This window comes from Coregonus clupeaformis, chromosome 2 (assembly GCF_020615455.1).
Source record: "Coregonus clupeaformis isolate EN_2021a chromosome 2, ASM2061545v1, whole genome shotgun sequence".
Taxonomy (NCBI): Eukaryota; Metazoa; Chordata; class Actinopteri; order Salmoniformes; family Salmonidae; genus Coregonus; species Coregonus clupeaformis.
Genome location: NC_059193.1, coordinates 6,686,767 through 6,712,598, shown reverse-complemented (window position 1 = coordinate 6,712,598; position 25,832 = coordinate 6,686,767). Strand labels below are relative to the sequence as shown.

The following is a 25,832-nucleotide window of genomic DNA, read 5'->3' as shown; positions in this document are numbered from 1 at the left end:
GGCAATATTTCGAAGCATATTGGCATGAAGAAAGCTTATTGGCTTTGGCAGCTGGTCCACAAAGTTTAACATGGGTCAGTATAGTGGTCACGGTTGTCCTCAGTCTTGTAAACCACACCCAGCCGACCAGTAGGACCAACCAGATTGAGCCATGGCACTAATTCCATGTTTTCAATAGAGGATACAGCCAAGAGCAAAACACTTAATCAAATAATTGTGGCTTTCATTTTTTTTTTTTATCACCATGCAATTAAACCCTTCAGATAAATACTTTCTCTTGTGTCCTCACGGCCCACACATGTTGTGCAGCAAATTATTTGGAATGGAAGGAATGCCTTGTGAAAACAGTAACAACTGTAGGTAAAAGGCAGACTAGAGGGCCTTTAACCGTTTCATCTAGCAGTAAAACCCAGCAGGATCTCTTTTCATATGGAAAGTGGTAGAGCAGAGCGGGTCGCTTTAAGGGTCAGCTCTAAAAGGTTTCCAGCACCATGAGAAGAAAACTAGGCCAGACAGAGGGGACAGGAGTACTGTGTGTTCTTGCTGCTGTATAGACATCCCTGTCTGTCCGTGACACATTCAGCCTCAGCCTCCCACCCAGCATGGCTAGCTCAGTTTTACAGTATCATGTTTTTGTTATTTACAGTTCTGCTGCATACATGGCCTTAATTAGAGTTGATTAGAGCCAGAGAGATCGCTGCTCGTAGAAGATGTGTTCCAGATGTGAGCAGGAATTCAGAGCGTTTTGTAAAGAAAAGAAACAGTACTCTGCAGGGGTTGACTAAAGAAACCTGAGTCAGAGCAAACTGTTGAGGGGATGAGGGATTCAACAGAACAGGGTGAAAGGGGCCTCCTGCTCAATCATGGGCAAATATTGAACTCTTCAGAATTCAACATTATATAAGTAAGTTGAAAACAGTATGTTATTTTACCCTGATTTTCAACTACAGTATCTTGGTAAACCACAAAGTTGAGGACAATCACAGTGTTGTCCAGGCTTGAGCAATGCTTGATATTTGCATTTGCACTGAGAAATTATCTCCTAAACCAACTCCAATGTACATACTGTCCTTCTCACCATCCTTAGTTGCTCTACTTTCTCAGTTATGAGCAAAGCAAGCATGGGTTTCTGTGGGGGCAGTTTAAAAATGTTTCAGGAAATACCACAAAAAAAAATCAAGGCGAAAAACTGACAGACATTGCTCCTAGTTTTAAAAACAGAGGGATATATGATGTGTTTTTTAAATTAGTCCACATATAGTTTATAGAGATTTCCCATGTGTGATAATCTATTCTGTATCTGGTAGTCTGTCTGGATGTTTGAATACTAAGATGATAGCTGCGTGTGATTTCTGTCGGTGTATAGTAGACACCAGATTGTATACATTGAGTTGATAAGCTAAGTCTATTGATTCTAATGATGTATTTGATCAATAATTTGTAATCACCCAAGTCATATTCCTTTGAAATGCCATTAAGTAGAGTAAACGTTATGGTAGAAGTGCTGTGGTCACTCTCTGTGACACAGGCTTCTAATGTGTTTACACTTTCAGGATGAGGGAAATATTTCATTTTGAAATGGAGCCTCAGAGGTCTGGAGTTAATAGAGTTGGAGTCGATGACTGTTTACATAGATTCCAAGCAGATCTGGCCATTTTGGGTGTATTCTGATCCAGCTTTACGAAATCCTTTACAGACCCCGATCTCACATAGAGATGTTTAGTTAAAAACTTTCAGGCTGGCTTGAATTATTAATAAGTAAAACGTTGTGTTAGTGTTTATTGTGTTTATTGTTTTGCACAAGTTAGCATTCTGCCATAACATACTTCTGAGCAATTCCACGGTAACAGAATGATGCAGAGACTTAGTGTTCACTTTAAAATGTATGTCAAACCAAAACCACTGATTGCAGTTAAACAAACCATACAACTCTATGCACAATAACTACTGTTAACAATTTTCACAGAAAATGTTACAAAAACGCATTTACTTGAAGAACAGTGCAGATGCAAAGTTTGGGAACTGAATGACAGTTTATACTGTTTATCTGATAATTAGGCATATTATCAAACCTGTGCAATCAATAGCCCATATTGATTTTCTACTTAGTCGTCCATATGACTTGACATCCCAACATGAATGACATGAAGGTTGAACCATAGTTAGCCATAGTTAGAGGTTAAGATTTAGACATCTGTTGTCTGTGTTGCCTCAGACTCTATGGCAGGGTGGTACTCTTGGTTGGGCTGTTTTGTTTTTCTGATGGGGATAGGATAGACTGAGTTCCTAGCCAAGACAATCCCCTCGTCTCCTCACGACACCCCCTATCTAATTATCACAGAGACACGGGTCAGATCGGCTGGAAGTAAGCTGCCTGGTTGAGGCAATAGCTGCAGGCTGCCGCTCGGGATTAGGCTAATGACGGGGAGGAAGTGGGAGGTGGAGAGGGCTGGGAAGAGTAGCTTGGGGCGGGCTGTTAGTTCACACTAGTGTCCTCCCACTGTAGGCTAGTCACTGGGAGGGCAGGCAGGCAGCCTCAAAGTTGGTTCTGTGTCTTTATCGTGGTCTTTCTGCCATTCTGTACACGAAGAAGAGGGGTGTTAGTGTGTAGTGGACTGGTGGCCTTTAACGTTGCAGTTGGGGCTTGCACAGGGACTCTTCCATTTGCCGTCATCACTCAGACAAGCTGGTAAAGGATGTACTGCCTACTGTATCTCTTGAACCTTTCCATCTAGAAACCATGGCTGGATTTTACAGCTGCTTGCAGGGAAAGAAGTAAGTCTGTTCTCTCTACTAGTCTGGTTAGAGACGTTTGATATCCTGGCAAGGAATGAAGACAGAGGAAATAAATCTATTGCCAGAGCATTTATCTGAAGTGAACGTACTCATTTATGCTATGTGTCCCTGGCAGTCTGCTTAATGTACATGGCATGTGTACATGTCTGTTTTAGAGAAGGGCTATAATTATGTTCTGATTCTGAACCCTAATACTAGGACACAGTAGGCCTGCATTGATTCTGCAAGTCATAACATATGAATAAATAGAGTTATTTGAAACTAAGACCGCTGTTGTAGCCTTGTGGACTAGGTTGGAAATGCGCTGTATAGGGGCTGTTTATTTGCAGTGTTAAAGAACCATCTCCCCCTTTATCCTTGTGTCTCATGACATTAAAAAGACAATAAAAGCTTTATTGACCCCTCACTCAGTTCATTTATCAAATATGTGAATGAGAGCCAGGCAGCCCTTTTTTAACTGTGAACTGACTCACTTAACAGTAAATCAGCCTGAAAGGGATCTGCTCTTCTCCCCCAGAGTAACTGACTGCCACGGTTTATTCACATCCATCCACCACCACATCCCAAACACCCATTTCATGGTTTGTGTCTGTCAGCTGTCCCAACTAAGTTCCTCTTAGCAGCAGTCTGGCTAAGTAATGGCTTTCATGTGACATCTTGTACACAGACTGACTTAGAAATGGAGACCATATGATATACAGTATGAATGAGTACAAAAGATGTGTGGAACACCTGCACTGTTTCACATGGTTCTCATTTAAACAGTCAGTCTTCATTGGACCGTAAAGCCTCACCTTTTCCAGATGGAACTTGTGTCTGATCTGGTTTAATCCTCCTTGTCCTCTAGAACAGGGGTAAGGAGGGCTGTATTGAACTGTGCTATACTACTAACACCAAATGTTTATTTTTGCTCTTGTTGGATTAATATGTTCAAGCTAGATTAATGCATTCACGCATGTTAAGCCCTGTTGCACACAACATCATGTGAGTGCAACACACAATGTATTTCTTGCTACACACACCTCGTATTTGGGACAGATGTGTAGCCTAACCCTTCTGTACTGAATGCACCCTTGATACAACTTATACATTCAAGAAGCTTATTTCTTAGTCAGACTTAGTCACTCCTTTCATTTAGAAAGCGGGAAATGAAATTCCATGGTTTTGTGTCTCTGGTTCAACACAAACATTAAGGTATGTAAGGTTTTACTCAACAGCTGAAAGAACTTTGAAAAATAAAAACTGTGCTGAGCAGACCAACCACTTTGGGTGTGCAGCCTCATATGGGGGCTCCACCCAATGAAAAGTATTCACTCAGCATAGCAGAGAATGGTGGGTTGAACCTCAATAAAAAAAGAGAACACATCCTTCCTTGATATCCTAAAAGTCAGCCCACTGTAGGAGTTCTTCCTTCCAGGCAGCTGTGCCCTGCAGTAGCCTTGTCCTGGGTACTGTGCTTCTCCTGTAACGATTCATTGAGTCTCCTGTTTGGTTGTTGTGATCATCTTGATATGTTCTGGGGAATGGATGGTTTCTAGGAAAATGATTGAGATCCGTTTACCCAGATTGCATTCAGTTTGAACATCCTTATATAGGGCTACTGATCTACTACACCCACTACTAACGAACTACACTACACATCATATACAGTGCATTCGGAAAGTATTCAGACCCCTTGACTTTGTCCATATTTTGTTACGTTACAGCCTTATTCTAAAATGGCTTAAATCATTTTTTTCCCTCATCAATCTATACACAATACCCCATAATGACAAAGCAAAAACAGGTTTCTATACATTTTTGTACATTTATTTATATATAAACAGATCACATTTGCATAAGTATTCAGACCCTTTACTAAATACTTTGAAGCACCTTTGGCAGCGATTACAGCCTCGAGTCTTCTTGGGTATGACGCTACAAGCTTGGCACACCTGTATTTGGGGAGTTATTCCCATTCTTTTCTGCAGATCATCTCAAGCTCTGTCAGGTTGGATGGGGAGCGTCGCTGCACAGCTATTTTCAGGGGTCTCCAGAGATGTTCGATCGGATTCAAATCCGGGCTCTGGCTGGGCCACTCAAGGACATTCAGACATCCCCAAGCCACTCCTGCGTTGTCTTGGCTGTGTGCTTAAGGTCATTGTCCTGTTGGAAGGTGAACCTTCGCCCCAGTCTGAGGTCCTGAGCGCTCTGGAGCAGGTTTTCATCAAGGATCTCCCTGTACTTTGCGCTGTTCATCTTTCCCTCAATCCTGACTGGTCTCCCAGTCCCTGCCGCTGAAAAACACCCCAGCAGCATGATACTGCCACTACCATGCTTCACCGTAGGGTGGTGCCAGGTTTCCTCCAGATGTGACGCTTGGCATTCAGGCCAAAGAGTTCAATCTTGGTTTCATCAGACCAGATAATCTTGTTTCTCATGGTCTGAGAGTCTTTAGGTGCCTTTTGGCAAACTCCAAGCGGGCTATCATGTGCCTTTTACTGAGGAGTGGCTTCCATCTGGCCACTCTACCATAAAGGCCTGATTTGGTGGAGTGCTGCAGAGATGGTTGTCCTTCTGGAAGTTTCTCCCATCTCCACAGAGGAACTGGAGCTCTGTCAGAGTGACCATCGGGTTCTTGGTCACCTCCCTGACCAAGGCCCTTCTCCCCAGATTGCTCAGTTTGGCCAGCGGCCAGCTCTAGGAAGAGTCTTGGTGGTTCCAAACTTCTTCCATTTAAGAATGATGGAGGCCACAGTCTTCTTGGGGACCTTCAATGCTGCATATATTTTTGGTACCCTTCCCCAGATCTGTGCCTCAACACAATCCTGTCTCGGAGCTCTATGGACAATTCCTTCGACCTCATGGCTTGGTTTTTGCTCTGACATGCACTGTCATCTGTGTGACCTTTATATAAACAGGTGTGTGTGCCTTTCCAAATCATGTCCAATCAATTGAATTTACCACAGGTGGTACATTTCTAAAAACCTGTTTTCGCTTTGTCATTATGGGGTATTGTGTGTAGATTAATGAGGAAGGCTGTAACGAAAACAAAATGTGGAAAAAGTCAAGGGGTCTGAATACTTTCCAAATGCACTGTATATCTGTCCTCATTGCTCCATACTCCACAGGCTATGTGTATCATTTAGACTGCCAGAGGACTCTCGCGCCAGTTGAAATTAAAGGCATGCCTGTATAAACTACAAAACAAAATGGCCAGTATCATTGCTTGGCTCTACTACTAACAATATTCACATGGAGCATTTTATTTTTTACCTTTAAAAAAAGAGGCATGAAAACCTTGCCGTTTCAGGGGATTTTTGTGTTCAACATAACTGAGTAGAATGTGTTGTGTACCGTCCCTACTTTAAGATAATGTAATTGCTTATTTAACCGAGTTGATGGTTTGCACTGTTCCAGAAGCAGATTAGTTTGGATTGACTTTAGATATGCTTTGATATAAAATAACATGAACTCCTACAAACTCTATTTCCTTTTCCACAAATATTAGAAGTATCCTGGATGTTGACAAGAAGACGGTCTCAGAGGACACTGTGAGGCTTCAATCACACAATATGTTCAGCACAGCAAAGGTGGATTTCGAGTCTATGGATTGGGCCTTGTCAACATCAGCTGTGAAAGACTTAGACCAGATGGCAGTCTCCTGACTGCTGATGAGTGTGTGTGAACATTATAATCAAGGTGTTGTCTGTCTCGTACACCTCTCTAGTTGCTATCCTCTAATCCTCGATTGCATAACATAGGTGACTCCTCACATCTGGCTCTGAAATAGGGCATCTCCAGTACTGAAATAGGGCATCTCCAGTACTGAAATAGGGCATCTCCAGTACTGAAATAGGGGATCGCCAGTACTGAAATAGGGGATCGCCAGTACTGAAATAGGGGATCGCCAGTACTGAAATAGGGGATCGCCAGTACTGAAATAGGGGATCGCCAGTACTGAAATAGGGGATCGCCAGTACAAAAACAATACTCAAACCTGGCTGTGTCTTGGAACTGGCTGACTCATCTGTTGAACTCCCTGTGCTCAAATATTTTATCATCTTCTAAATAATGTTGTTGTTTATCTAACAAACTATTTTGTTCTTATCATGTAATACTGCTCCTTCCCACCAACTCTCTTCCCTTTCAACCCCTGAAAAGTTAAGACATGAAACAGAGGACGTCATTGCTGCTGGTCAGTATTGGAGGCAGTCCAAGGTCAGTCCATTAGCCCAGCTGAACCCTCCTGCCCCTGAACCATGCTGCCCCACTGCGTTGTGCGTACTCAGTTGTGCTGTCTCCTTTTCTAGAGGATGCTCCTCTATGGAAGCAGAGCTGTGTGACTGGGGTTGGTCACATGGTCAGACCCTGGGAGGTTATGGTTCATAGGCTAGCTGTGACAACAACCCCAGGCTGCATTCTCCCCAGAATGCTCTCTGTTGGTCACAAGCACAACTAGTACTCCTTCCCTTGGTCTAGTCTATACTGGTCCCCAGTCTCTCTCTTATCATCCCCTAGTCTTAATCGACTGTGTGTGGTGTGTCTGTGTGTTTGTGTTGTAGATGTCTTTGTATTGGTGGTGGGGGTTTTCAGTCACACATAGTCTCCCTTGGTATTGGTGGTGGGGGTTTTCAGTCACACAGTCACACATTGTGGGGGTTTTCAGTCACACATTGTCTCTGTATCTCTGAAGTGTTATTTCTCTGTGAAGCAGGGAACATTTACTCAGAGATGACCAAGGAAATGAAGAGGCAGATTGGATCTCTCTCTCAATTCAAAGGGCTTTATTGGCATGGGAAACATGTTTACATTACACTGACGAACACTGTGGAATGTTTCAACTCACTAAAATAATACTTACAATGTTTATTATATCTTCAGTTGAGAGAAGGTTCAGTTTCTCAGACAATGTGTTGTCTAGTAGTTTAGCTAGTCTGGAGTGGGCCTGTCTGTTGCTCTGTTTGGTACAAGCGTTGCCAGGGGAACGGGGAAGCCAGTTGGAATGTACGTTTATTTATAACTGTCAAGGGTTTGTAAATTGTTGAAATAAACTAATTAAACTAATGTAATCAAATGTTTTTGTGGCACAGAGAAAGGCCTGCAGTTTGGAGTTCAACATATGATATTCTCACAGCTGGAGTAATGAAGTTGCCATGTGTTTATTTATTATTGAAGAAGATTTCAGATACAAAAGGCACATTTTTTATCTCACACAAGGAACATTTGGTTCTTATTGAACAAGTTTTTGTGCAATATGTTTCCCCACTCATGCAACATTGACGTGGATGGGGTAGACTCAGGCTGAGTTGAATAGCTTCAAGCTATTGGGACAGGGCCTTGGACTTCAGCAGGGATGTAACTGTAGATGTTAAGTAACAGCAGACACAGGAGGCTCCCAGCAGCTTATGTCACACCAGGAAGTGGAGTCCAGTACGCACTGCAGCTGCTAATTCCCATGAGACAGTACCGCCTCTGGGTTTTCTCAGCTGGGTTTATATTTATTCCCTGACTGCCTCATATATTTGTACTACGCTGCTGGGTGTAATGATTCAAAGTTTTAGTATTGTAACTTATTTTCCTTTCGTTCACTGTTTCTGTTGGTTGTTCCCTGTTCTTATAATCATCACATCCAGACTTAAGATAATATGGAAATAAACAAGTCAATCATAAGATATTGTATTTGAGAATTCTTTATTAAGACCACCCCCGAGCCATGGATGTAGATTTTCACAAATAATAGCCATTCTGAGCTCTAAGCTCATCAGGTCCTTGACAGAGTTGGCAGAAAGCCATATAGGCCGAGGAGGTAATTGCCTTATTAACGGAGTAACTAGTTTTGCATGTGCGGTCGAACTCCAAATTGCCTCCACATCCTGTTTAGCCATTCCGTGGGGCCAGGGGTTAAGACTAGCTGTCACTGACCCGCTGATGGCTTCCTCCTGCTGGGTCGGCATGGCGGGTCTGAGGCTATCCTGCTGGGAGCTCCAGACCAGAGCTAGCTCCAGCTCCAGGCAGTCCCCTCCAGTAATCTGCCCCAGGCACAGGCTGCTTATCTCAGCCTCTTCCTGTGCCATGGCAGGGTGGTGTCACTGAGGGAATTGTAGTAGAGATAGACTGGTAGGCTGAGACCATCCCTGATCTCTCCTTATATAGAGAGCAGGGTTATGGAAGTGGTTGTTGCCCTCAGTGGAGATGCACACAGATGAGTTACAGTAAATAGGGATGAATGAAATGCAGTGCCTGATTGAATCTACATTGTACATAGTCTAAACTGACTGTGGTCTCATTATTAGTTGCCCAAATCCCTGGAAGGCTTCCCTCTATAATATAGTTCATTATCTCCCTCTGCTCCATAGTAAATGACTCTCTCCCTCTACTCCATAGTAAATGACTCTCTCCCTCTACTCCATAGTAAATGACTCTCTCCCTCTGCTCCATAGTAAATGACTCTCTCCCTCTGCTCCATAGTAAATGACTCTCTCCCTCTGCTCCAAAGTAAATGACTCTCTCCCTCTGCTCCATAGTAAATGACTCTCTCCCTCTGCTCCATAGTAAATGACTCTCTCCCTCTGCTCCATAGTAAATTACTCTCTCCCTCTGCTCCATAGTAAATTACTCTCTCCCTCTGCTCCATAGTAAATTACTCTCTCCCTCCCAGCAGCGACTGCAGCATCATGGCCTCTGGACCATCAGATGTGTTGACCAACCAGGATCCAGCAGACACAACAGAAGAGTGCACAGGTAAACCCACACTTGAAATGCCTTTGCTAGCCTTTTAAAGAGGCTCTTCACTATTCTCTGGTCATGGGGAACTCTGTCTGTCTGTGGTAGTGCTATGGTGAATGTGTAACGGCAGATCCTATCTGATCAGATTTACAGTATCTAATCTGTAGGAAGGGAATGGCAACACTACTTCCTTGTTTATGTTGATCAACGCCTCCTCTGAAGATTTGTGTCTGCGAAGCCTTGGGGTTCATTGCAAGTTGAAGTGAGATGATTTTATCATGGTGAGAATCCCTCCACAAGATCAATGCTAAAGTATCAGTGTTTCTTCTAGACCAGTGTGCTATTATCTCTCTTGCGGAAAGCACTGGGCTTCAGGGAGGATCAGGTCAAGCTTAAGAAGGAGATTTTCTTACAGTTTTATTGGCAGGAAATGAAGTACAAAAAATATATCTCATCAGCTCCCATCATCTCCCATAAGAACATATTTTTCCACAGTCTGTCTTCCAACCCTTCACCCTGCTGTGATGCGCTCTGGGAACAAGGAAGTCAGGGACTGCAAGGTCAGGCTGGGCACCGTCTCCGGAGGGCTAGCCGGGACGTGGATTAGCCCTATCCTTCAGGAATAGGTCCAACTGACAAGGGGAATAATCTCTATCGGATTGAACTTCTAAAGCAGAGCACGGAGGGCGAAGTCCATTAAAATTAATAATTTGTCAGTGGCTGGAGGTGTGCTGGCGGGCCAGGGGATAATTTGGCATACCCTGATGGGCAGCTGCCCCATGGCAGTATCCTCGTGGCGGCCTGAGAGGGTAGTGGGGGAGAGGGGGGAATTTTCCAAGGAGTTAATCTGCAGTCAAGATAATAGTTATATGTGTACTACAGACTAGATCGTTCTTGGTCATGACTCTTCAAAGATTTTTAGATTTATAATACACAGTTTTATTAGGTACACCCATTTAGTACCGCGTCGGACCACACTTTGCCTCTAGAACAGCCTGAATTCTTCGGGGAATAGATTCTATAAGGTGTCGGAAACGTTAGTTGCTGATTTGGTATCAAGAGACCTAACGTGTGCCAGGAAAACATTCCCCACACCAGTACACCACCGCCACCAGCCTGTACGAGGCAGGATGGGTACATGGATTCATGCTGCTTATGCCAAATCCTGACTCTGCCATCAGCTTGACGCAACAGGAACCTGAATTCGTCGGACCAGGCAATGTTTTTATACTCCTCAATTGTCCAGTGTTGGTGATCGCATGCCCACTGGAGACACTTCTTGTTTTTAGTTGATAGGAGTTGAACCTGTTGTGATCGTCTGCGGTAATAGCAATCCGTGACGAGGACTGACAAGTTGTGCGTTCCGAGATGCCGTTCTGCACACCACTGTTGTACTGCGCTGTTATTTGTCTGTTTGTGGCCCGCCTGTTAGCTTGCATGATTCTTGCCATTCTCCTTCCACCTCTCTCATCAAGGAGCTGTGTTTTGTTTGTCGCACCGTCTCTGTAAACCCTAGACACTGTCGCGCGTGAAAGGTCACTCGTTTTGCCCATTCTAATGTTCAATCGAACAGTGACTGGATGCCTGTCTGCCTGCTTTATATAGCAAGCCACGGCCTCGTGACTCACTGTGTAGGAGCGATACGTTTTCATGAACGGGGTGGTGTACCTAATAATAAACTGGGCAGTGAGTGTATATGATAATATATGCCAATTAGCAGACGCCTTTATCCAAAGTGACTTAGTCATGCGTGCATACATTTTACATATGGGTGGTCCCGGGAATAGACCCCCTACCCTGGCGTTACAAGCGCCATGCTCTACCAACTGAGCTACAAAGGACCACGTTTACCTGGGATAACAGTTTGTAATAGGTTTAACATCAGCTCAAGGGGAGTAAGTTGTGGTTGGTTACGGCAGTGCTCTCCAGATCAACAAGGATATTCAGTGGGACAGAACATTTCTGTTTCTGACTGTTTATCTCCTGGTCATGCGTCTCCTTCATGTATCCCATCTAGGCCTACATTTAGCCTGTTTGCCAAAAAGACCCTCTCTGGACAAAAATGTCTTCAAGTTTACATTCTCAGCTATTTGAACAGTATGTATCCAAGTATGTAGTACCTCTCCTACTGGGATGGAGTTTTCCATTGATTGTTGACTTCTCCAGCCAAACTGAATGGGCCAATTTAAAGTGTTGATCATGCCAGCTCTAGGCCTTGTCTACAATTGGATCTCAAGTGTTTTCCAGAGTATGTGAGCCAGTCACGAGATTGTGTGGCTTTATATATAAATATAGTCTCTCACTAGCAAGCTTCACTCCTCCAAGGCAGAGCTCACTCTTTAATCAGATGATTACATTCCTGGCTGCTAAAGGTCTCCATCCTAGGATTTTTCACGTTGCAGTCATCCCCTCCCAAATATTGGCAACATTTCTATGGATCCAACTAACTTGACCTTCTCTTTTAAGAATTGGCCATTCTGCTTTGTTTCTGGTTCTGCTGCTACTTTGGTGTAATTGACATATTGTTTCTAAAATAGCTTGATGTATTAATGAACTGTAGGCACCACCCAGCTCACTCCAGCAAATGTCTCAGATCTCGGTCTGCTATTATTCTCAACAAAGGTTTAGGGAGAGGGAGTTTTCACTCACAAAAAAGCCCTTGAAGTAGTTAAAAAGAGGTGTTGAGAATTTCCACTGTGGTGCTAATGTAAATGGAACAATGGGAGTATTTTACTATCTCATTAATGCTACCTGGGTTTATGACCAACAGGGTAAATTACTCTCACTTTACTTGAGTTCACATGAGGGAATAGTTACATTTCAAATAATGATAGAGGTTCGTTACAAAGCTTTGTTAGGTGATCTTCTTTGTTCAGTGGTGAAAAGACGTGAAAGAATATGGTTAAAAACTGGTGTAAAAGGTAGTGAAGGAATAGGTCCCATTGTTAACTGGAGATGAATAACCTCTGCCATGCTCTATTCTTGATGTGATCTTCATTGTAGGCAAGAAGAAGTCCAAGTTCCAGACCTTCAAGAACTTATTTGCTAAGAAGAAGAGAAAGGAGGCCGCTGCTCCTGCCGGGGGGGACAGTGGGTTGAAGTGTAGCCATTCTAGTGACAATGTCAACGCCCCCAAACCTACACTTCTCATCCGCTCTGAGAAAGACAAGGGCTCTGGGTAAGATGATATTATTTTCACAATACAAGCAATTTAATTTGATTCCCAAGGAACAAATGCGTCATTTAATTTCTACCGGGTAGCGTGAAGTCTCCTCTACGTATGTATACAACTTTAAAGGTACATATTTGTTCTAATTTAGAGTGGACTGCTAGGAATTAACGTTCTGCATACCGCTTAGTCACCTGAATAATAAACCAAGTATTCTCCGCTCATTTTAGATCTTAGTGAATTTTCATTCATTAAGCATGCAGCATTATAGGCTACCTGCTGCAGATGTCTTCCCCAGGGCTTGCGTTCCAAATGGCTCCCTATTTAGTGCACAACTTTTGACCAGGGTCCATAGGGTTCTGGTCAAACGTAGTGCACTATACATGGAGTAGGGTGCCATTTGGGACACAGTCAGGGCTAGTGACTTGTCATTACTGGTCTTTTAGGTTTTTCTACAAACTTGATTAGATTTAGTCTTACATGATTGAATGGAGACGACTCAGCCACTGCCTAACTGCTAATGCCTAGGAGCTCAGATGTTCTGATCAGTCATTTAACATGATGTCTCATACTCAGTTGTTCTATTTCTTTCTTTCAAAGGCCCAAAATAAATATGGGGAATAAGACTCTGTCACATGACAGTGTCTTTGTCTCTGAATCTCCCCTGTCAGAGGTGACTGAGGGTCTTGGAGTCTCTCAGGACAGCATCCATGGGAAAGTCAAGTCTCTACAGGTGGGTAGTAGATCCTCTGTCCTATTCCTCCATACTGGGACTGGCTGGAAAATGACCTGTTGTAGCTATAATTCTATACTTTACACCCACAACGTGTGAAAACAATGTGTCTCCATAGCTCATGTTACTATCTCCTAAATTCAGCTCTCTTCATCGGTATTAGCATTGGCACTCTGTCTGTACAACCTGGGTATAAAATTAGCCAGTCTGGTCATAAGCCGGTTAGACTGGGCGCTAGCGAAGGCTCATCCTTAGTTGTCACTACCTGTTCTGGACAGAATCCCACAGAGGGTCAGAGTGTACGTACAGAAGTCTGAAGCATAATACAGCTAGTGTTGACTAGGCACAACAACATGCTAGAACAAGGAGGAGATAATCGAGAGAGAGACTTGGCTGGTGTTGTTCAGCCATTTGGAGAAGAATGGGGATTCTAAAGCCTTGGAGGAGACAGACCTGAGACTGTGTCCTTGGGAGCAGCTGAGCTCATACTGATAGAGTATATTCCGTTTGTGTATCTGTGGTACCGCTTTCTTTCACCACGCAAAGTCTATTTCTCAGCTAGAGTGGACCTATTGCTTCTTAACTCACTTTCACTTATCATTCCACTTTGAGAAGAGTTCTCTACAACTGGGTTGGATAGCATGGTCTCGGAGAATACTTGATCTGACAGGAAAAGTGTGGTCTCAGAGAACACTTGGTCTGACAGGAAAAGCGTTGTCTCAGAGAATACTTGGTCTGACAGGAAAAGCGTTGTCTCAGAGAATACTTGGTCTGACAGGAAAAGCGTGGTCTCAGAGAACACTTGGTCTGACAGGAAAAGCGTTGTCTCAGAGAACACTTGGTCTGACAGGAAAAGCGTGGTCTCAGAGAATACTTGGTCTGACAGGAAAAGCGTGGTCTCAGAGAATACTTGGTCTGACAGGAAAAGCGTGGTCTCAGAGACACTTGGTCTGACAGGAAAAGCGTGGTCTCAGAGAATACTTGGTCTGACAGGAAAAGCGTGGTCTCAGAGACACTTGGTCTGACAGGAAAAGCGTGGTCTCAGAGAATACTTGGTCTGACAGGAAAAGCGTGGTCTCAGAGAATACTTGGTCTGACAGGAAAAGCGTGGTCTCAGAGACACTTGGTCTGACAGGAAAAGCCACTCTGCTTAGTGTACTAATCCTGCACACACATCATGATAGCCACTCCCTATTAACACAAAAGTACTGGAAACACTTGAAAATAGCTGATAGGAGTGGTTGATAAGTATGTTATTCCCCTGCAGCTCCAGCTGAAACAATCAGGCTCTCCTCCGTCTCTGATGAAACAGGCCATCAGGCTCTCCTCTGTCTCTGATGAAACAGGCCATCAGGCTCTCATCCGCCTCTGTTGAAACAGGCCATCAGGCTGTCCTCTGTCTCTGTTGAAACAGGCCATCAGGCTCTCCTCTGTCTCTGATGAAACAGGCCATCAGGCTCTCCTCTGTCTCTGTTGAAACAGGCCATCAGGCTCTCCTCTGTCTCTGATGAAACAGGTCATCAGGCTCTCCTCTGTCTCTGATGAAACAGGTCATCAGGCTAGGCTCTCCTCCGTCTCTGTGTGTGAAGAAGATGGATGATGCAGGGACTCTTTCGGAGGATGACGGCCTACCCTGCAGCCCACCAGAGTACTCCACCCTGCACACTGTCCTGGCTGGGGTGTCCCACAGGGTACGCATCATTATGCAGTCAGGACTCGCATAGTATTCATGGGGTCTATGGGGTCAACTTCATGTTAGCGATCATTGCACGCACCAGATTAGCTACATAGCTAATTCTCATCTTCAGTCCCTATTATGATTATAATTGTGTGGTATGTGCTATGTGACTGCAGTCACACGATCCCTGTCACATACAATACATACCACACATTCATGTTTCATGAAAGCTACCATGAGGATGACTCCATGCATTCATGCTTACTTCTACAGCACAGGAGGCTGGTGAGGGGAGGACGGCTCATAATAATGCCTGGAATGGAATGGTATTAAAACATATGGAAACCATGTGTTTGATACCATTCCAGTAATTCCGTTCCAGCCATTACAATGAGCCCGTCCTCCCCAATTAAGGTGCTTCCAACCACCTGTGGTCTACTGATCTATTACTGCCGATCACCCTCTTTCTAACTGCATTGTCACTCATCCTGTCTGTGTCTCATTCCAGTCTTCCAAACTGGTGCAGAGGAACCGCTCCCTGAGTCTGGAAGGGACCGACAGCGATGAAGACCAGGTAATAACCAGTTATCCATGTCTCCAGTATGCTACTTTGTTATTGCAGTCATGTGCTTCCTGTTCAGTGGACATGGTGAACAATCCTCCTGGTCATTTGATCACCATGACCAATCAGAAGTTGAGTGGGTTATATTGTCATTTGATTTTAAGAATAATAAATTAATGTCCCCCAGACGTATTACATGAGTTGATGTCTTAGAGTACATCTTTCTTTTGATGACGTATGAAGCTGTGTGTCTTTTGATGAAGTATGAAAGCTTCCATGTCAGATGCGGTGTTGAGCAATAGGAGTGAATCAGGATGGAGACATTGTTGAGCTGTATACATCCACAATATGTAGACCAGGGATGGTCCAACTGGTGGCCCGCGGTGCAATTTCGAAATTTGGTTGTGCATCAGCAGTCACTCAATTAGCCCATGTCAGAAAGAAAATGTAGATTGGTAAGTTAGTCTAGCGGCCAGCTATCTAAACTTGTAGTAAGCATGGTCAAATTACCAACTGGGTTGGGGTCCATTGATCATAGTTATCATATGAAAAACTGCAAATATTTGCCTCCACTATAACTATGGCAAAATGAGTAGAATTGCATGAAATGAGTTATACAATTGTTAAATCTCTCTGCCCCATGGCAAAATGTGCAGAATTGCAGAAAAATAAATTGTATTTATTTATTTGAGGCTCAGAGCAGCTTGTGCAGGCCATATTTACACCATACATGTACACAATGGTTTGTTTTGTTATACATATCAGAATTTAAGATCCTTAGAAACTGCTATTTTCTGCCTCTCTCTCTCTCTCTCTCTCTCTCTCTGACTGATTTGGTAAAAGAGTCACATGATCAAATTACTGGAAGTGATTAATGAGCCGTGGTACATGCTGTGTGAAGTGTAGCTCCCTCAGCACGTACGTTAGTGTTATTATCTTAGCTGGCACGCTTACATTCCGCACAATGGGACCATTGGAAGGAATAGACACTTGGCTAGTTTCTATGAATGCTGATTGAATCTTTTAAGGCTTTCTCAAATGAACAGGATTGGAAGGAATCTGCCAAGAGACTCCAAATAATCCTCTGAAGTTGTGAAAGGAGTGTCCTAAAAGGGAGACTACAATTTGACATTTGGTTGACTTAAAAAGGCTTACACGGCCCTCAAATAGCACGTAGCTTCTATTGTTTTTCTATCAATGATGGTAGACCATCTTTCTCAATCAGCTGTCTTTTCCACATAGCCATGAGTTTAACAGGAGGTCAGAAGGGTACCTAACTCCATTCAGCATTTTAAAATCCAATTTTGTTTGTCACGTGCTTTGTAAACAACAAGTGTAGACTAACAGTGAAATGCTTACGGGCCCTTCCTAACAATGTAGAGAGAAAAAATTGAAATAATAGAAAAATAATAACACGAGGAATAAATACACAATGAGTAACGATTGGCTATATACACGGGGTACCAGTACCAGTCGATGTGCAGGGAGGGGTATGAGGTAGTTGAGGTAGATATGGACATATAGGTGGGGATAAAGTCTAAACTGCTGTCTTGTGGGATGTCAGGAAGATAGGGGACAGTCCCATAGGCACGTAGAACTGGGGTACTATCTTACCAAGGTGTGATTTTCAGTAGTTGCTGTCTGTTCGTCCTCAATGACAAGCAAACACACACACATACACAGATGCACTAGTTTGTGCCTGAACCTCCAAATAGTTGTCATGTGCTTGTGTTTTGCCTCGTTTGTGATGCTTCAGCTGGACCCAGAGCTGTAACAAGCTAGAAGATGTTTTTTCAAGCCATGAAAGGGAGTGTGCTGTTGGTTTTGGGGGGAGGGGGGGTTGCTCTTGAGTCTCCTGTGTGGTCTGAATTAATTCCAATGGTTTTCTCTGGCATTCAGGGTGTTTGCTACAAATGGGGACATAACACAAATCACAGTCAGGGGGCCCTGCCAAGCTGAGCTCTGGTTATAGAGTCTGGCTATAGAACAAACACAATACATTGCATTTACTATATCTAATGATCTAACCCACTCTTCTGGATACAATACCAAACACAATACATTTAATTTACTATATCTAATGATCTAACCCACTCTTCTGGATACAATACCAAACACAATACATTTAATTTACTATATCTAATGATCTAACCCACTCTTCTGGATACAATACCAAACACAATACATTGCATTTACTTATCTAATCCACTCTGCTGGATACAATACCAAACACAATACATTGCATTTACTTATCTAATCCACTCTGCTGGATACAATACCAAACACAATACATTGCATTTACTTATCTAATCCACTCTGCTGGATACAATACCAAACACAATACATTGCATTTACTTATCTAATCCACTCTGCTGGATACAATACCAAACACAATACATTGCATTTACTTATCTAATCCACTCTGCTGGATACAATACCAAACACAATACATTTAATTTACTATATATAATGATCTAACCCACTCTGCTGGATACAATACCAAATACAATACATTTAATGTACTATATTTACATTTACATTTACGTCATTTAGCAGACGCTCTTATCCAGAGCGACTTACAAATAGGACTATATCTAATGATCTAACCTACTCTGCTGGATACATTACCAACACAGAGGTAGTTTCACGTATGACTACCTGTCTCTGGTTGCACAGGGCAAATACACTGTGATGCCCATAATGGGAGCAATCCTATTTGGTAATATGTTTGTGTTAAATCTGTATAGTATATGCCAGATAGCTATTTATCCTAAGCATCCATTTTTTGTATGAAAGCAAGATGTTAGCTCAGAGGTGGCCCATTGGTGTCTTCTTTTGAGCTCACTATTCCTCATTTTAGGATAGACAGGTTGTCATTGCAGATCACTTAAAGTAAGTCAGGGTGTCGCTGAAGGTCATTCGCCCTCCTGTCTCCTGTCCATCTCTTTACCTTTTAGGGTGAATTGCTGTCAGAAACAGTAGGTTAGACCTACATTCCAGTGGGCCGAGAGTGGAGGCCTGTATTCAGCTAATGTAAGGGGGAGCCAGGCAAAAAATGCCAGGATGTAGGTCTGCCTGGGACTTCAGCGGCTGGGTATTTTTAGCTGCTGAGAGGTCTTGATAATGGCGTCCCTGACATTGTTTATCCAGCTGTTTAGACAGTCAGTCCTCCCTCTGTTTGTCTGAATGCTTTTCCTTTGTCTTGAGTAGGAGACTGAGCCATGTCTCAGGATAGGGTTCATCTGTATCAGGTGAACAGCAAAACAGCATTCTTGAATCTGTTTAGCTGGTATCTGGCATCAGCAGAAAGTTCTGACGTGTGTGGACAGATGTCTGAAGACATTGAGGTTGTAATAATTGTATTTATTTGCTGTGTCAACATGGCCTCTCTCATGTGTAGATGTCCTGTGAGGCAGGCTCCAGATCGGTCAGTCCCCTGGTCCTCCTGCCTGTAGACTTCAGCCAGCCTGCCAGTCCCATGGGCTGCCTGGACAACACTGCCGCTCGCCACCGCCTAGATGTCCGACACAAGGCCTGCACCAAGACGAGGAGGCCCACCACTGTAAGATATACCCATCCCAACACAACCATCCGCTTCACTCCACTTACCTAGCCAACACACCCCCAACACCCCCTGTTCCATGCCTAGCCTAACTCTCTGATCACTAGAGCAGAACCCCTCCAAAAATCTATCCAATAAGCCAAGAGAGTCCAGCCCATGTAGCCCAACCACAACGCACCAGCCTGCCGTCAGCGTGCATGGCTCATGAGTCTACCAGATCTGTGTAAAACATGTCCCATATGACTGAAGCTGGAAAGCTTAATGATCTTTAAATGAACTGTATCGTTAAGATGAAATGACTCTTCTCTGTTCAGAGGGTTGATGGCAGGGCTGAGGGAGAATCATTCCAGGAGGAAAGACTGAATGTTGTCATTCCAGAATCTTTGGAGGAGGAGGAGCAAGGTAATATTAATTATCCTTATCACAGTAACAATACACAGATATATACGAAAGCGTAAATATTGGTAAAATATGGGAAAGATAATCATTCTTACTCAATACATTGACTGATAATAAGATGATAATGATATAGGGACTTAGTGGGGCTCTGCTCTGACGTAGTTATGTATGTTCCAGATGTGAAACGTGAGCAGGCTGGTGCTGCCGAGGAGGAGGACAAGGAGGAGGACCAGACAGATGAGGTCGTGGTGTCCCAGCAGGCCGAGCGGTCAGCCCCAGATGAAGAGGAGGATAAGCAGGGTGACCAACAGGAAGTGTCTCATGCTCAGGATGCCCCCTCCCCCTCCTTAGAGAATGACTCTGACTCTGAGGAATGTCTTTCAGGCCAGGCTGAGGCTCCAGCTCCCCGGTTCCGGACCCAGACCGCCCCACTGCTTGGCTCCCTGAACTCTCTGGAGCCCCCTATTGGAGATGATGACTTCCTCCTGGCCCCTCCTGGGTGTGAGGTGGCTGTGGAGGGAGGCTCTCTACTCCAGGAGGTGTTGAGCTTCCTCAAGGGTCCCCTGACATCTGTCCTGGGGCTGGAGACAGAGGCTGTGCTCCTGGAGGTAGAGGTGAATATGGAGGGGTCAGAGGCTGAGAGCGGGGTGGATGAGGTGGCATCGGACCCACAGGAAGAAGCCTGTCTCCCCAGTGATGGACCTGACTGCCCAGCAGAGCCCCAAGAGGAGGTGGAGGGTGAGCCTTATGAATCTGAGGAGGAGTTAGTGGTAGAACATTTCAAACCAAAGGAGGAAGAGGAAGATGCAGAGGAAATCAACCCTGAGGACTTAACCAAAGAAGATCAGTGCATGCCTTCAGTGGAAGAGGAGGAAGAGAACAGTGGGGAGGGGGCAGAGGTAGAGGAGAAGGAAACAGAGGAAGCAGAGGAGGACAAAATGGAGCCAGTCTCAGAGGTGCCAGTACAGACAGCCTTATTGGAGCCAGAGGAGGAAGAGGATGTAACGCCAACCTCTGTGGAGGATGATTTCCAGCAGGTTCCAGACAATGACAGAGACCCTGAGAGAGCTTGTGAGAGCCCTGAGTGCCCCACTGAGCTGCCTGACCAAACAGTCACAGACCAAGCCTGTGTCTCCCAGCTGCTAAACAGCAGTACACCTCCTCCAGAGTCCCTGGACCCGCCGGAGACCCCTGCACACACCACACAGGACCAGGAAGAGCCCAGTGTAACAACTGATCAGCCCAGTATAACCAGTCCCAGTGCAGCCGCTGGCCCAGAGCAGAGCCCCCAGGAGCACTGTAGTGGACCAACTGCCACAGAGGATCCTGGGAAACCATCTGGTGGCTCTGAGCAGAGTAGACCCAGGTTCACCATTGCCCCTGCCTGGCAAAGGTTGGCCACCAAAGAGCTAACCTCCCCTTTTCCATCTCCCTCCCCCTCTGTCACTGTGCCTGGGGCTATGGAAGCAAAAAGAGACCCCCCAAGTGGAGTGGAGCCACTTAGCCCTGTGGGGGCTGAAGTCCCTGCTAGTCCCAGCCCAACACAGAGTACCACAGCACCCATCATGCCCCCTGAAGACACTCCCCCTGCATCCCAGGAGGAAGAGACCACTGAGAATCCGTTTGGTGTCAGGCTGAGGAAGACCTCTGTGGGTATGCTTCGCTTAGGCTCAGAGAGTGAAAATCCCCCAGCACACCCACTTCCCATAGAGCCACAGAGGGCCTTGTTCACTGAACCACAGCCAAACAGCAAACCTGCCCTGCCCAGAAAGCCCTCAGAGCTGGATGATATGGTCAAGCCAAAGAGAACACCAGGTACTAAAACCATCTTAGTCACCATCACACCAGTCAGTGTTTACAGACACGTGTGATATTTGGCATATCCTTCACTTGTAAGGTCACCTTTGTTTGGATCCATTTTACAATGTTGAGCTTTTAAGACTTAAGACTGCTGTTCTAACTTTGGACTAAGAATTCATACTGAAACAGGTCCATGAGTGCTGTTGAGATCAGACTTATTGAGAGCTATCTAAAAAGAGACACATAAACACCAAGGAGAGTTTCCTCCATATGACTATTTCGAGCAACAAATTAGCTGGAATGGTTTTGTTTTTCTACATTTGTCTTTCATTCGTTTGCACCTACCTCTTTATCTTCCATTCCCACTCCAAACAAAAACATTATGCCAAATGAAGTTACCAGGCCACTCCTATATATTCCACACCAGTTGAAGACATTTCTCCTGTGTTCTTTTGTTTCAGATCTGTCTGTGGGTCGAGTGCCTAGTGGGGGATCTAGTGGGGGATCTCAATCACCAAACTGGGTCTCAGTGGCCAGACAAAAGCAGAGGATCTTAAAAGAGAACTCATTGGAGGAAACCACAGAGAAGGTCCCTGCAGAGACGGTAGGGCTGGTGCACATTGTTTCATGTGTTCTTCTGTTTACCGAGAAGCCCACTGTTTGAGAGAGGAAAACAGTTGACTCGTCAATCAATCAATCCATCCATCCATTTATTCATCCAGTCCTCACACAGAGCAAAATACGTATTTTTGGGCAGCTCTTTATCATTTATGTTGATGCAATAACTAATGTTTTATGACTGTAAAGTTGTGTAGGTTCCATTTACTTTGTTATATTGGAATGAATAAGCACTTAATTCATCTCTTCACAAAACCTATATTTCCAGGAGGAGCCTAACAGAAAAAGTTCAATTCGTACATTGACAAGTCCTGTCAAAAAAGACCAAGCCAAGCCTCCAGGATCTCCTGTAAAAGGTTAGACTCATCAGTGTCCCACTCTGCTACCTCACATGCATCTCTTTCTTATTAAAGTGTTTTCATTGTTCTCACCAAAGACTGAGTGTGATTGATACACTGCTGCCCCCTTGTGGATCCCTATCTGAGCACTACTAATCTTCAATTACATGCCTGAAATGAGACGACAACTAAAAAAGTAGTCCTACCACAAAGTACCTTTTATCAAAATTGACTTTGAAATTGAATTTTTTGATCACATTTGTCTCTTTGAGATAATGCCAAAAGTGAATGTATCTCTAAAGATATTCTCTGTTCGTTGTCCATAGTATCGTGTTCCCTGGAGATCTCCAAGCCTGTCGTGGTTGAGAAGGAAGGGAAGAGAGCCCTGGCTCACCCAGCCCCTACAGCCCTGGCTCAGGATGAGCCCCCATGGTTGGCCCTGGCTAAGAAGAAGGCCAAAGCCTGGAGCGAGATGCCCCAGATAGTGCAGTGAAGATGGCCCAAACCCCACCGAACAATCCGTCCGCTGATGGATCAGAATGCATTTGCACACCCAGAGTATATATTTTGTTTTCTACTTCTTCTGCTCTTCTAATACCTTCAAGCTTCTGATTGGTCAGACACTGAAACCCTCCAATCACACGCTGCAGTGAAAGGAGTAAGTTGGGAATTGGGCCAAATGAGTAAAGGTTTTGAATTATTGATTGATAAGGCATACGATTGAATTCAGTTGACATTATATGTCTTTAAGTAAGACAGACCAATGACTAAATTAGTTATTTGTTTAAATTTCTTAGCTGATAATGTCAGCCTGTATGAGTGAGGTTCAGGTGTGTCAAAACCTTAAACCTTGATCTTTGATTTGGGGATGAATAAGCATGGACGGAAAGAAAGAGCTGAAGGTTTCTTCTTTTTATTTATTCAATCTCTCATGTTTGATGTATTTTTGTTTTATTTTTGTATTACCTTTAGACGTGTGTACATGTCTTGTACATAAAATGTGCGGTAATGAACAAATGCTGTTTCTGTTTGTCATCTGAACTCAAGAACAGTAAGATACAAGGAAGTTACATCTGACAGTTGCTCCTCTTTGTACCTACTAACAATCGAGCTGACAAATATAGATAGTTTTTTTTACTGTTTAACAGATGCCCCACTTCACATTTCAACCCCCCGAAAATGGAAACCGATTATTTTAAACTATTCTTTTTGACTATTAGAAAGATTCACTTCGCTTTTGTGTGGTAGTTCGGATTTGGTTGAATCGCATTGGATCAAATCATGGGAATCAAAATAATAACCATAGTATTTTTACAAGGGGTTAAAATAGTATTTTTTATTTATTTATTCGCTCACTCGCCTCACTTTTCTAAAAATGAAATCCGTTATACATAATCAAATGTGTATGGCCCTAGTGGGAACAACCTTACTGTAGTGACCCTGTGTTTATAAGCACGGATATCAACTCTGCCACTTGAGCATGCTTTTGTGGCACAGTCGATGGTGCGCAGGGCTACAGGCCAGAAGATTGAGGGTTCACCGACTACAGTGGATATCCCACTTCTGACACCACACCAGTGTGATGAAACAGGCAGGGAGAGTGAGCTTGTTCCATCAACCTTCCGGCTCAATTCATGAATTTGTGAATATACAGTGGGGTCCGGAATTATTGGATCCATTGATAAAGATGAGCAAAAAAGACAAATACTGAGCTATATTGTATAAAATAAAATAAAAAGTACAGTTATTTTATACTAGTACAATTGCTCAGAGAAGGATATATATGTTTTAAGGAATAAAAAACAATCTCAAAGATAGGGGTTTAAATGATTGGATCCCCTGTTTTCAGTACTCAAGCAACCTGAGCCTTTTTCTAAAATGTTTTATGATTTTGGAGGACACATTGGGAAGGATCTTAGACCATTCCTCCATAGAGAATCTTTCCATATCCTTATGGTCTGCACTCTTCAATTCAAACCACAGGAGACCTTTCAACTGCTGCTGCTCACCCAGATCTAGCTCTTCAACTGCAATGTCCTTGTGGGACCAAGAAAGTATGTTTGCATGGAGAGGACACTTTGCACTGGCAGCACATGCTTCAGTGCTCTGGGAGTATTTATAGCACTGTGAGTTTGACACTTCATTATAGAGAGCTGTCCTTCATGACAACAGAACCCACAACAACCATGACTCTTACCACCATCTTCATCTAGATATTTGCCACAAACTATTTTTACACAAATTATATGTGACTCCATTACAGGGTGTCTTGAGAGTTGATGTACCCATGTGTTTTTTAGTCATCAAATCTTTGTCAAACATTGACGTTGAGGGAGAATCTAAGCAATCAATTATTGGGTTTTTTTCAGAAACAAGGGGACAGGTCATTGGCACTCAGACACCATCTAGATTCAGTGGCAGTGGAACTTATAGTGACATCACTCTGCCCATCAGTGGAGTCCAGACTGAAGGTGCTGGGATGGACTGCAGGTGCTGAGGGAGAACTGAAGCGACAGTGACATGGAACACTGACTGAACTTAAATACACAATACAACAACAACAAAATGCATTTGGAAAATTGTGACCCCGACACCCGCCTAAGACCCCACCCACCTCCTGATGTGGGCCACCAGGCTGATAAAAAGACAGCGGTTGACAGAGAGACAGAGCTCCCACGTGAAGGATGGAATCTTAGCATCAACAAAAGCCGTAGAACTGTTTCAGCCCAGAGCATGGGAGGACTTGCTGCTAGATCCGTATCGGTCCAGCAGAACAGCGAGATTAGTGCAACTGTGACTCTTCTCTCTCCTTCCCATCGCAGGATGACCACTAGCACACACAGCAGAACTACTGCCACTCTGAGGATGTTGTCCTTGGGGTTCGCGTTCTTCGACCACATGTTGGTGCTCAGCCTCAACTTCAAAAGGCTGTTAAGTGAGGGTTGCATCATCATCATCATTGGCAAGGTTTGCTATTTGATGTGGTTGCAGCCAAGGTTGCAATGCAAACCTAATGTAAAGGGGCACACCCAATAAAACATGCAATAAAAATAAACAAATCTTTGTTTTGAGAAAATGTCTATTCAAGATATTAATTGACTAACTATAGCTTTAACTCTCATTTCATGCAACCCAACATTATTTCATGTAACTACAAAAATTGTGAATTACCAAGAAATGTTGATTAAATACTATTACCTGTGATTAGCTGAGCTGACCTATGTAAAACTCAAAGCATTCTGTGTTGATCCATTAGAACTGCAGTAGCATGTAAATTAAGTTAGAGGGAGCATTAACACTGCCTGTGGCCAGTAAGCCATGCCTGCATTGCACAGTACACATTCCACATACTGTACCTGGAAATACCTTCTGGTTTGTAATGACTTGGATGGAACTTAATTTTACATGATATGACTAAGCAGGCACACTATCTTCCTTCCTCTGTACTAGTATTTGTAACTAAGTAGCT

At 43.8% G+C, this 25,832-nt stretch overlaps 1 protein-coding gene across 5 annotated transcripts in view; it reads left to right on the top strand.

Moving 5' to 3' along the window:
- Positions 1-23,380, top strand: part of LOC123492864 (CRACD-like protein) — a 28,505-nt gene extending 5,125 nt beyond the window's left edge. The window contains exons 1-13 of one of the 5 annotated variants that reach the window (XM_045226263.1): positions 2,504-2,775; positions 9,437-9,519; positions 12,508-12,682; positions 13,274-13,406; positions 14,957-15,097; positions 15,593-15,658; positions 19,047-19,208; positions 19,523-19,610; positions 19,785-19,907; positions 19,992-21,422; positions 21,869-22,011; positions 22,294-22,381; positions 22,690-23,380. In XM_045226263.1, the coding sequence (XP_045082198.1) occupies positions 2,741-2,775; positions 9,437-9,519; positions 12,508-12,682; positions 13,274-13,406; positions 14,957-15,097; positions 15,593-15,658; positions 19,047-19,208; positions 19,523-19,610; positions 19,785-19,907; positions 19,992-21,422; positions 21,869-22,011; positions 22,294-22,381; positions 22,690-22,856 (2,835 nt within the window). In that variant the 5' untranslated portion in view covers positions 2,504-2,740 and the 3' untranslated portion in view covers positions 22,857-23,380. Of the gene's footprint in view, positions 1-2,503; positions 2,776-9,436; positions 9,520-12,507; positions 12,683-13,273; positions 13,407-14,956; positions 15,098-15,592; positions 15,659-19,046; positions 19,209-19,522; positions 19,611-19,784; positions 21,423-21,868; positions 22,012-22,293; positions 22,382-22,689 lie in introns of those variants that run through there. The other 4 variants (XM_045226259.1, XM_045226258.1, XM_045226262.1 and 1 more) reach the window with 4 other exon arrangements.
- Positions 23,381-25,832: the final 2,452 nt, after the last annotated feature.